This window comes from Cetorhinus maximus, chromosome 30 (assembly GCF_964194155.1).
Source record: "Cetorhinus maximus chromosome 30, sCetMax3.hap1.1, whole genome shotgun sequence".
NCBI classification, from domain to species: Eukaryota; Metazoa; Chordata; class Chondrichthyes; order Lamniformes; family Cetorhinidae; genus Cetorhinus; species Cetorhinus maximus.
The window spans coordinates 8,841,554-8,854,680 of NC_135908.1; the positions used below are offsets into that span (position 1 = coordinate 8,841,554).

The 13,127-nt window shown below is 41.5% G+C and overlaps 1 protein-coding gene across 4 annotated transcripts in view; it reads left to right on the forward strand.

Annotated features, from left to right (window-relative positions):
• The window catches only part of myo9aa (myosin IXAa), a 283,263-nt gene that overhangs the window by 205,450 nt on the left and 64,686 nt on the right, over positions 1–13,127 (forward strand). For all 4 annotated transcript variants that reach the window (XM_078532398.1, XM_078532401.1, XM_078532400.1 and 1 more), the window contains 2 exons: positions 10,032–10,175; positions 12,521–12,560. In XM_078532398.1, the coding sequence (XP_078388524.1) occupies positions 10,032–10,175; positions 12,521–12,560 (184 nt within the window). The remainder of the gene's footprint in view (positions 1–10,031; positions 10,176–12,520; positions 12,561–13,127) is intronic.

Genomic DNA, 13,127 nt, shown 5'->3' on the forward strand with positions numbered 1-13,127 from the left:
AAATATAAGACAATGTTTGTTAATTATAACAAATGAAAGTTGTTTGTCATATCTCTTACATATTAGTTGCATCAAACATTTTTTTTACTGTGGTTACCGATCCTAAATGTTAGAAAGAAAATTTGAGAAAACAGTGGCAGCATCTTATAGCACTCTTGGAATGCAAAATTTTAAAATGTGACATCTCATCTTGATGCAAGTAAATTGCGAGAGTGGTAATCTTAAGGTTAGTAATTTAAACTGAAGATCTGGCATTGTGACAAGGGAAAGAAGAGACACAATCTAAATAATTTTGCTTCCAAAATGAGTTGCTGACAATGGGTTGGACACTGGCCTTTTACCACTGGTATCTAGGTTAAAATCTATCCTAAAGAGGTGAAGATTCCTCTTCTGCTGGCTGTAAAGGTTTGATGTGAAATATGAACAGTTTTCACACCTAACTGTTGCTATATCTGACCTGGGGGTACTTGTTGCTGACACAGATTGACCAGCATTAATGACCTTCAACTTGGTGAGTTCTTAGGAAACTGCATGTGGCTAATTTAATCATCACACTTGGGCTGAGCAGTTTGAAGTTGAATCAGTTTCCATATCCATTTATGATATGGTGGGAGCTATTCCCTTGGCACCAGATCTACACCCATTTGTTCTGAGGAATGAATTTGGCAGCTACCATTTCCTGCCACAAGGCTTCTCTGAGCCAGCAATGTGAAAACTGAATTGCTAGATGATCTGGCTGTCCAGAGCCAAATTAATGAAGGAGATACAAGTGGCTGGATTGCTGTCTATTTTACCTTGATCACCACTAATGCTTGCTGTTGGAGGTGTACAAGTCTGGGGACCTTTGCTGGCACTGGTACCTTTGTTGTTTGCACTATATGGTTTCTTCACAAGATGTACTTGCCATTGAATGACTCGCTTATCTTTTCAAGATTGCTAACATTTAATCAGAAAATGCTGGAAATACTCAGCAGGTCAGGCAGAATCTGTGAAGAGACGAACAGAGTTCATGTTTTAGGATGATGAAACAAAAGGCCATCGACTTGAAATGCTACCCCTCCCCCCTTTCTCCTTTGCTCTCTCACTCGTTGCTCTCACTTGCTCTCTCTCTTTCTCTCCCTCTCTTACTCACTCTCTCTTTTTCTCCACCCCCCCTCTCTCTCTCTCTCTCTCTCTCCCCCACCCCCTACAGATGGTGCCTGACCTACTAAGTGTTTCCAGCATTCTTTGTTTTTATTTCAGATTTCCGGCATCCACAATGTTTTGCTTTTGTAATATTTAATCAGTTTCACGTTAATTAAAAATCACAAGGCTGGATGTGGAGCAGCAAATGTGGCTAAATCCTGACCAGCTTTGAAATACCAGTCAGCTTTCAAGTATGATTGCCTTACCAAATACAGGAAAAATTTGATATTTATCACGAAAAGGGAACTTCCTTCCACTGCTGGTGCTGACAATGGCACTGAACTGAAAGGAGCGCTTGTTTGCTGCAGACTCCAGCTGACTATGAATCAGTGAACCTTTCACATTAAAAGATGGAACAATAATTTGTGAAAAGTGTGTGCGTAACCACTTTCTTCCAGTTTTGAATGCTGAATTGTTTATTTTAAACCATGGCACACAGTAGAAGTTATATAGTTGAAAGCTTGGGTAACAGTGATAGGATAGAGCAACCCGTAATACCGCAGTGGTCGGCTTCTAGCAGCTGCTCTTGTTTAGGGAGTATGGGTGTTTGAGGGCAAGCACAATGTATACTACAATGGTAAGACCAATTATGCTCAACTTCTATCTTCCTTCTTCAAGGATTCTGATGCTTCATTTTGGTGTGGTGCAGTGATGAAGGCTGAATTTATTGCCCATCTCTCATTGACCTGAGAACTTTAGGAGTCCACCACATAGTCTGAACTTGTATCAAATATAAGCCCGTTTGCTTCCCTGAAGCACTTTCTTGAAGACATTAGTTGTGTTTTTTCTGACAGCTTTCATGGTCATTCTCCAGCGCCATAACCACTGCATGATCACATCTGTATAATAGAATTCAGGGAAATCAGCCAGATGTTACCATTCCTGATTACTGATGACCATTATTGATATTGGGAGGTGCATGTGTGTCGCTATCAGTAGGGCACAGGATTACTTCAGCATTGGTCTCCAACAGTCAAATAACCTGCCAGTTCTCACTGCCTTGAAACTCATAAGTGAATAATAGCTATCTAGAAATGGTACCAGGCATACCCACTGTCCATGGCACCATACCCCAGCAAAGCCTACATCTTCCAAAAGCAAGAATGTAAGAATGAGACGCAGGGTGATGATTCTCATATACCAATCTACTTTAGATTCTTAACGTTGCAGAGGTAGAGCTGAAATAGTGGAGTATTTCAGATGAATGAAGAATCCATGGACGAGTGGCACATGCAGTCCTCACAATAAGTAATCTACTAGCTCTTGGGGTTTGGGAATACATTTTTAAAGTTGATGTCAATTATTGATATCAGTTCTGCACTTTATCTTGATGTATTTAGTTTGGTGTACAATTTGCAGCAACTAAGTAAGCCCACTTGATGCACGTTTTCAAAGGGATGACAGGGATGTATTTGTGAGCTTTTAAGTTGGGACGTGATTTTCAAGCTGGGGGTGGGAAAGAGTTTTGGTTGGCTACCATGGAAATCCAGGTTTCCCTGAAAGTTATGGCATTTTAACTATAAGAACACTTTATGTCGTTATTTCTAACCAGATTGTGTGTAGTGCAGCAGTTATATCTGCAATCCTGCATTAAAAAACCTCTCTCATTTTTCTCTTTGAGGTTTTTTAGTATAGTTGTTTTTAATATAGTTTACTTTTAGTTGGCTCAAGTTAAGTTTTGACTTTGAGAGCCAAACCAGACCGCTGGTCTGGCTCAACCTTGAGAATTTCTGGCTGTCCTATCTCCAGTATTTATGCAGTCTCTTCCACTTAACAGCATATTAATTTATACCTGTAAATCTCTTTTTAAACCCGCAATCCCAGTCCACTGCTGAGAAAGCTTGTTCTTTTAACTGTATATGAGGTATATGTAGTCTCTCCCTCCACACCTTTCTCCAACCCCACAACCTTTTCCATGAATGTCCTGGCTTGTAGTGGACTTTGGGATCAGAGTAGCCATTCTTGTATGACCCTGGACAGTGAGTGTCGTCTATCTGTTAGACAGTAGGGGCCATCAGCCATGTCTGACCCTGTCTTCATCCAAATTCTCACAAAATGCTTTTATGTAATAACTTAGGTTCTGCAAGCTGGCTTCTGGAGTTTTATGTTGTTAACCCATCTTTTGTAGCTTGATGACCAGGTAAAACATATCTTCTGGAATCTATTAAAAGAACAATAAAGAAACAAACAAATGCAGTGCACTTTCCGCCACAGGTCACTGAATAGCAATGAGAGATTAGGACCTTTGCTGATTTTTCTTCCCTCTGTTCCCAAACCCAGGGGCACTAAGGCCAGTTATACACCATCCCTACTGCTGACCCATGTCATTCCTGAGCTCTATGGCTCACTGGTTTAATCAACTGAGCCATTTGGGACATATGCTATGTTCAGACACATTGTGCCTGTGTGTACATTTCTTGTAATTATAGTCAACAGGGAGCTTCTTTGAGTGTTAGTCACCATCAAAGCCGAAATGTTCCTGACAGTGTGACCACTGGTACATTTCAGTGATGCAACTTTGTGTGATTTTAGCATGAACCTGATTGCCTTTAAATCAATAGCTGGTTAATATTTGTCAGTGTTCATTTGATTTAACCAAGTCTAACTCAGTTATAATAATATCCCTTCAGCAAAGATCTCACCTTTGTCATCTTACTTTCCAACTCAGAGTTTCAAGCTTGGCACAGCACTGAGGACTTTGAGAGCCAAAGAGCTGAGCTCTTTTTCCATCATCATTGCCTTGCGCCCACTTCTTTGGCCAAGAATCCTCTCCTCAACTCCTGCATCTTCAGAATCCTGAATTCAGCTGGACCACTCTCTCTGGCCTGTTACCCTCTCTAGATCCTTTCACTGAAAACTGCTAGCTTGACATTGACCTTATCGATTTCTCTGCTTCATTTGCTGACTGCAATGCACCCCTCATTGAACTTGCAGCACTCCAATCCCTCAGGCCAACCTTAACATTGTAATTAAACTTGCTGACAAGAGTGAAGCTGTGTTTGTTTTGGCAAACTGACCTCTACCTTGCAGAGACTGAATGCGAATTCTCTCCTCTCCTTCAGACCTTGAGCTGCCACTGAACATCAAACTACCATTTCCTGAACTGTCACTGATCTTGTCTCCTCTTGAGATCTTCCCTCCATGTCCTCCAACCTCATTGTCACCCAACCAAGCGCAACCCAATTTTCCTTCCTTCCCAAGATTCACAAACAGACTTCCTTGGTAGATCCACTGTTTCAGCCTGTTCTTGGCTCTCAGACTGAGTTCTTCGATTCTTGACTCTTTTCTCCCCTTTTCTAGTCTCTTTGCACCAACATCTGCCACTTTAACACTTCTAGGTTCCTGGCCCTAATCATCTTGCTTTCACCGAGGAAGCCCAATCCCTCTACATCTCTATTTCCCACCATTGTACTACTTCTCCTCTCCTCTCTATTTTCTCCCCTTTTCCTGGCTCTGTACCCAAACCTGTTGCATCCCAGCTTTTTCCAGTTCTGTCAAAAGGTCATTGGCCTGAAATGTTAAATTTGTTTGACTCTGCAGAGGTGCTGCCTAACCTGTGCATATTTCCAGCATTTTCTGTTTCCAGTTGTAATAATAATTGGGGTGAAGGGGGAAAATGTAAGGTAACATCTTGGGTCTGCAGTATTCAACTTGAAGTGGCTAACTGGGATATCTGATTGCAACGAAAATGAAATGAAGTGAAAGCTACAATTCAGTTCCTTTTGTGCTGTAGATGCAGTCCCTGGGTATTTGCAAATAGTTACAGACTGGAAATAAAATTAATGCAGATGCCATAGGTGTAAAGCAGTCTCATTGCATTGCATTTCTGAAATGTGTGCTGGATAACTTTAGCGAAGCAATGCACATGCAATGTGCCGTACATCCTCTTCAAGTTGCTTAGTAACCCTGAAATTCCCACAGCTGCTTCCTGTATGACTTCATTCTAAAAGCATGGGGTCAGTGGGTTACCATCGGGCTAATGGAGGAAGTCTCAGGGGTTCCTGTCTCCAAACTATTGCAGCTGTGAGAAACCTCTTATATTGTGTTAAAATATATTAAAGTAAAATCTGCATCTACCATGGAAAGATGTATTTTACTGCCGTTTGGTTCAATAATAAATTGACCATGTTTGTTCAGATAGCACACCAATGTCCTGGAAATGTAAGCTATATATTAATGTACATTTATCTATCTCTGGTGCTATATCACTGATCAGAGATAACAATGAGGACATAAAGGCTGAGAAATTAGACCCATAGTGCACTGAGGGAACAAAAAGGCAGCAGTTGCTGTCACCAGGACTGCTTATTTCCACCTATTTTTTTTTTCATGGGATTTGAGCATCACTGGCTAGGCCAGCATTTGTTGGTCATCCCTAATGGAACTCGAGAAGGTGGTGGTGAGGTGCCTTCTTGAATCGCTGCAGTCCATGTGGTGTAGGTACACCCACAGTGCTGTTGGGAAGGAGTTTCAAGATTTTGACCCAGCAAGACCTGGACAGCATTCAGGCTTGGACTGACAAGTGGCAAGTAATATTCACGCCACACAAGTGTCAGGCAGTGACCATTTCCAACAAGAGAGAATCCAACCACCTCCCTTTGACATTCAATTGCATTTCCACCGCTGAAACCCCCACTATCAACATCCTTGGGGTTACCATTGACCAGAAACTGAACTGGACCAGCCATTATAAACACTGTGGCTACAGAGCAGGTTAGAGACTGGGAATTCTGCAGAGAGTAACTCACCTCCTGACTCTCCAAAGCCTATCCGCCATCCATAAGGCACAAGTCAGGAGTGTGATGGATTACTCTCCAGTTACCTGGATGAGTGCAGTTCTAAAAACACTCTAGAAGCTTCACACCATCCAGGACAAAGCAGCCCACTTGATTGGCACCCCATCACCAGCTTCAACAACCACTCCCTCCACCACCGACGCACAGTGGCAGCATTGTGTATCCTCTACAAGATGCACTGCAGCAACTCGCCAAGGCTCCTTTGACAGCACCTTCCAACCTGCGACTTCTACCACCTAAAAGGACAAGGGAAACAGATGCATGGGAACACCTCCACCTGGACGTTCCCCACCAAGCCATAAACCATCCTGATTTGGAACTATATTACCATTCCTTCACTGTCACTGAACTCCCTTCCTAAGCACCGTGGGTGTACCTACGCCACATGAACTGTAGTGGTTCAAGAAGGTAGCTCACCATCACCTACTCAAGGGCAATTATGGATGGGCAGTCAAAATGCTGGCCTAGCCAGGGATCACCACGTTCCGTGAAAGAATAAAAAAAAAGCTGAAAATAGTTAGGCCTAGGACATTATGCTGAAGAACTTGTTCAGCAATGTCCTGGGGCTGAGATGATTAGCCTCCAGAAACCACAGCCATATTCCTTTTTGCTACACATGACTTCAGCTGGTTGAGATATTTGCCCCATCCCATTGACTTCAATTTTGCTACAGCTCTATAATATTGCCCGACTCCGCCATTGCCTCAGTTGATCTGCTGCTTAAACACTCATCCACGCCTTTGTTACCTCTAGAATTGACTATTCCAGTGAACCTCTGGCTGGCTTCCCACGTTCTACCCTCCATAAACTTGTCATCAAAAACACTACTGCCCATGTTTTAACTTGCGACATGTCCCATTCACCCATTGCACCTCTGCTCACTGACCTGCCATGGTTAAGTTAACTGACTGGTTAAGCCATGCCTCCATTTTAAAATTTTCAGCTTGTTTTCTAATCCGTTCGTAACCTTGCTCCTCCCCATCTTTGTTAACTCTTCCACTCATACAACCTCGGATCTCTACATGCTTCCAGTTCTGGTCTCTTGAATGCCTCTAATTTTAACAGTCCACCGTTGGTGGCCTTGCCTTCAGCTGCCTCAGCCCTAAGCTCTGGAATTCTCTCCCTAAACCCCTGCACCTCAGTTCTTTTCTCTCATCCTTTAACATACTGCTTAAAAACCTACCTCTTTGTCCAAACTTTTGGTCATCTGACCTTATTCCCTTGTACAGCTCAGTGTCAGATTTTGTTTGATACCTCTCCAGTGACACATCTTGGGAAGTTTTACTATGTTAAAGGTGTAATATAAATGCCAGTTTGTTGTTGTTGGAGGCTGAGGTACTGCCACTTCACATAACAATATGGATAGTTTTTTATGATATGACATTACATGATCTTGCTTTCGTTTACTTTCTTCTACCTGCTTTATTTGCTGAACTCCAAACCTACTCTTCCCAGTTTAATTTTTTAAATCAGTTTTTTCCTTGACCTTTCACTGTGTCCTCCTTTTCATCTGCTGTTTGTCTTTTTTTTTTAGTTTTCTTCTGTTTTACCTTTTTCTTTGTGTCTCAATTTTCAGATCTGATTGTGTCTTAGAGTAGGTGAAGCATCTGTCAGGCTGACTTGTGAGCCACTAGTTTGTTCTTTCCCACAATATCAAAACTGTGGAACTCTTTCTCTCCTGAAATCTTCTCTTCTAACTGCATTTTCAGGTTTCTAAACCTGAGATAAAAACAAAAAGCTAAAAGCTACTGCGGATGCTGGAAATCCAAAACAAAAACAGAATTACCTGGAAAAACTCAGCAGGTCTGGCAGCATCGGCGGAGAAGAAATCAGTTAACGTTTCGAGCCTTCATGGCCCTTCGGCAGAACTGAAGCATAGTTAGGAGAAGGGAAAAATATAAACTGGTTTAAGGTGGGGCGGGGTGGGGGGGGTGTGGGAGAGAGAGACGTTGAGGGTGTGGTGATTGTGGAGATAAGCAGTGATAGGAGCAGATAATCAAAAGATGTCACAGACAAAAGGGTCAAAGAGGTGTTGAAGGTGGTGATATTTGTCTAAGAAAAGTGCTAATTAAGAATGGAAGACAGGATACTCAAAGTACAACTCTAGTGGGGGTGGGGTGGACAGACTAACAAGGTTTTAGTTTTAGATTTAAAAATAATGGAAATAGGTGGGGAAAGAAGAATCTATATAAATTATTGAAAAAAGGTGGGGGGGGAGAAACGGGGTGGGGATGGGGGGGTGGTGAAGTTTAAGATCTAAAGTTGTTGAATTCAATATTCAGCCCGGAAGGCTGTAAAGTGCCTAGTCGGAAGACGAGGTGCTGTTCCTCCAGTTTGCGTTGGGCTTCACTGGAACAATGCAGCAAGCCAAGGACAGACATGTGGGCAAGAGTACAGGGTGGAGTGTTAAAATGGCAAGCGACAGGGAGGTTTGGGTCTTTCTTGCGGACAGACCGCAAGTGTTCCGCAAAACGGTCACCCAGTTTGCGTTTGGTCTCTCCAATGTAGACAAATATCACCACCTTCAACACCTCTTTGACCCTTTTGTCTATGACATCTTTTGATTATCTGCTCCTATCACTGCTTATCTCCACAATCACCACACCCTCAACGTCTCTCTTTCCGCCCCCCCCCCCCCCCCCCCCCCCCCGCCCCCACCTTAAACCAGTTTATATTTCTCCCTTCTCCTAACTATGCTTCAGTTCTGCCGAAGGGCCATGAAGGCTCGAAACGTTAACTGATTTCTTCTCCGCCGATGCTGCCAGACTTGCTGAGTTTTTCCAGGTAATTCTGTTTTTGTTTCTAAACCTGAGATTGGCATCACATGAATACAGCTTCCTAATTAAAGTTGGGCCCCTTACTGTTTTCAGGCTCGGTGCTGTCTTGTACCTATGGGCCTTGCCTATTACTTGGGTTTCTCAATTTAAGTAGAATTTAGAGGAGGATTTTTTTTAAAAGCTGAAAAACCTTTGATCTTGGTCTACCAAATATTTCTGTAGAGCATGAGGGCTTATTTCTCACTCTCTCATTGTACCTTATTTTTAAAATTCCATTCTTTTGACCTCACATTTTCATTGTATAGACCCACTGAAGATCTGCTTCCTGTTATCCATAATAGTTTCTTCATTTTTTTTATCGAAGGTCTGGAGTATCCCATTTAAATACATGTACACGGCAGACATGATGATGGACACTAGGTTGGTTAAATAATAGTGGAAAATGTAAAACAGACCGATCTGAATGAAGACAGTTGAGACCATTAATGAACCATGGTACAATGTTAGCCCTGCTTCAATGTGTACTGTGTGTGGCAGTAATTGTGTTGCTTCCAAAGAGAATTGTTGCAAAATTATTTCCATTCATCGAATTAAAATTTTCTGGATATTGTGGAACTCATGCTAAAGGCAGTGTAAGGCTGCTAATTATTGAGTGAGTAGGGGCTGGCTTTTTGTGTCTTATCCACTGAAATGGAGCAAATGTAGTCTTCCATTCAAGAGAAACATTAATGAAATAAAATTCCGTGGGATGCTGGAAATGTGCATTAAAAACAGAAATTGCTGGAAGTATTTGGCATCCGTGGATAGAGAAACTGTGTTAAAATTTTAGGTTGTTGACCTTTCTTTAGAACATTAGCAACAATGAATTTGTGATTATTTTATTTAAGTTATATAACATATTACTATATAATACAAGGAAAATAACAGTTGAAATCTTAGGATTTGAAGAAGAATACATTTTTTTTGTATGGGACCTTTTGTCGAATTTCAGTCTGTTCTGAAGAAGGATATGTAGCCCAAGTCAAAAGCAGAATTACCTGGAAAAACTCAGCAGGTCTGGCAGCATTGGCGGAGAAGAATAAAGTTGACGTTTCGAGTCCCCATGACTCTATTCTCTATTATGTAGCCCAAGTGTTAGCCTGCCTTTGTCCTTTCTGATGTTGACGAACTTACTGTGTTTTTCCAGTATTTCCTGTTTTTATTTCCGGCCTCTAACATGCATAGTTTTCTTTTCTATTAAACTGTAACATACTTCTCTCATTGTTTTGAGCAGTGACCTGCATGGGACAAGCTGGAATGGCAGAACAGGGGTCCAGACTGCAAGGCTTCCCTCTAGCCATTCCCTGATTGATGATGAGGGAATTTTTCTGAATTCTGCTAGCGCTAAGCTGTTGGAGAGGGCTCATGGTATCCTGATGTGAGTATGCAGATTTTCTCTTGCAAATGCAAGCAGCTTTTATGCACAATGAAATCTACTTTGCAGAATTTTGTATAAATACTTAATTTTGCTACCTTTAACATTTTCTGAAAGGGAATTGTTTGCAGTACATGTTCTAACAGGAGAGGTTGCTGCTGTATAGTTTTAATGTTGATTAAAATGCAAAAGGCATAAGTTGAATCTAATTTGCTTTAAAAAACAAATAATTGTAATTCTGCAATCTGCTGTGTTGTCGGAAGCTAACTGGAGTGGCAACAACATCCCAGTTGGCACCCCAGTTAACCTCAGTACCTCTGGGTTAGGCAGAGGAAAAAGCATCAGCCAGGTTTCCTGCTTGTGATCCAGTTACCCCTTTTGGAAAGTGAGTATCGATGGTGGACTTAACTAAGATGCCTTCCGTTGTTGAATACCTTGCCAATACTCACAGTTGAATGTCACAAATAAAGAATGGCCACTTGGACTAGGCATGATAGTAGGTTATCAATTTATTTGACAATCACCAATATGTTTAAATGTTTTCACAGCAAATATTTCTACGTCTTTGTATAGAATGGTCACTGTCTAATGCCCCCCCCCCACGCTCTCTCTCTCTCTCTCTTCCCCCCCTCCCCCATTAATGAATCATTCACAAGAAGGTAGAAATCTACTTTTAACCCTTGTATTGGATACAATTGGATGGGGACATCATACAACACTCCTTTAATTCTTTGCATGCTTATCCATGCACATCAGTAGCATTCTGTACAGTTTTAAGAGTTTAAAATTATTTGATACTCCAATTTGGATAATCTCTGAATGGTTGCCACCCATACAAGGGTAAAACAATTTTTAAAATGAGCAAATGGGAACTATTAATGTACTCCTATTAATGCACTTGTTTTATGAGATCATGCAAATAAAATAAGCACCCAAGTTAAAATTGCACAAGGATATTTGCAAACAAATTAACTGGTACAACAAGTGCTCAGCGCTGAAAAAATTAAAAACAAAAATGCATATTTGAAAATATAAATATTTTTCTGCAGTTTATATCCTTGGTGACTGTTCTTGTGGGCCATAAAACCCCTGCTTAACCAACCTCAGTCCATTCCCTGTTAAGTTATGGCATTGTCAAGTTGTGGGAGCCCGAGTCATCTGATGATTTTCAGATTGACTTCTGAAAAGACATCAAGCTTCTCTTGATTTTCAGCTTCACAGCACCTTATGCCAGATTGATAATGTCTTGAGTTTTCTGTTTTGTTGTTTTTCTACATTTCATTGTATTTATTGATATGCTAGCACTTTATTAATGTACAGCTATAGAAAGTATAAAAACAGCTACTGTAATAATGAGGCAAAGAAGCAGGCAGTCAGTCAAAAATAGACACAGTGACTTGCCTCCTCTAGTCACACAGTTGTAATTTTAGCTGACTCGTTTAAGAAGGTGAACAAGACGTCCCCTAGAAGATAGCGTGGTCCCTGTTTAAATATGTAGACAGAGCTCTCGTTATGTCTTTGGGATCTCCAATTGCAATTTTAACCCAAGGCCAATGTGGGCAAGTTGTAGTGGTTTCATTGCCAGACCGCCCTGGTGACAAGTGGATTTGGAGGCAAGTGGAACCTAGAAAACTTTTTTTTATTTTATGTTTCTTTATGGATCAGGAGGATCAGCTATGCCTGTCTTTCACTAAGTTTTGCTCTCCCCTCTCCCACAAGCCCATGGAGCCCTTCCGACCCCTTCTGACTGAGTGCTGGTACCGAATTACCTGAGTGCTGGTACCATTACTTTGGGCTGATAAAAAGCAGAAAATTCTGGAAATACTCAGTAGGTCTCAGTATCTGTGGAGAGAGAAACATTTAATGTTTCAGGTCTGTGGCCTTTCATTATTCCTTTGGGTTCCTTGCAGTGGTCTCGTATTGGATGAAATCCCAGTCCCACTTGCTGGCCAGCTAGCATTTTCCACTGGATTCAGGAAAAAGGCTGATATGACCCAGGCAGATGAGGACTGGGATTTGTGGACCAGGAAATATTTTCCATCTGCCTTAGCCTCCACCCAGATGACTCTCACCTGGAGTTCAAACTTGGTTTAATGTTTTCCTTTGGATGGTTGTCACCCTTTTCAAAATTGAAACAAGGGGCTTCCTGGGTATGTGTTAATATTAGTAATGATCCCTGGGACTGTCAATATTTACAAGTGGATTTTATACAGTAAGATTTGACAAAAATTATCATAGGATGTGTGATTCAAGAAACCCAGTGGAATGCTTTGTTTTAGTGACACTGACTACTTGCTGCCTCAATGAGATGTACTTGCTGCGTAACACCTGTTGTGTTCTTTCAATAGGAGGAACAGGAACACCAAAACCAAACCTGTTCTACCAAAGGTGAGAGTGTGAATTCCTCTTTCTTTTTCTGTCTAAATTGAATCAGTCCTTTGTCTTCAGGGTAAAATTATAAATTTTACCTAATACTCATTATTGTATTTTGTGCAAATGTTAAAGTGACTATTCAAGAGACCTTTCTAAAATTTCAAATTGGGCAGTAAGGTTTTGTTCTGCAGTTTTCCTCCTCCTTGCCCTGACTCTTGTGGGGTACAGTCGAGGTACCACCACTTGTACTTCATCCAAATATTTATTTGTTAACCCATAACAAAAGCTGGAGAGGCGGAGACCCATTCAGCCCCCTCGAACCTGTTCTGCCTTTCAACGAGATCTTGGCTGCTCTATATCATAGATACTTTGGGCTGAATGGCCTCCTTCTGTGCCATTTGTGCCTTTACCAGCCCAGAAAGAGCTATCGAACCTAATCCCACTTACCGGCTCTTAGGTTATAGTTCTGTGGATTATGGCACTTAAATTGCATATCCAAGTACTTTGTAAATACAATGAGGGTTGCTGCCTCTTCCACTCCTTCAGTGACCCCAAAACGTTCTTGGAGAAAAAAATTCTCCA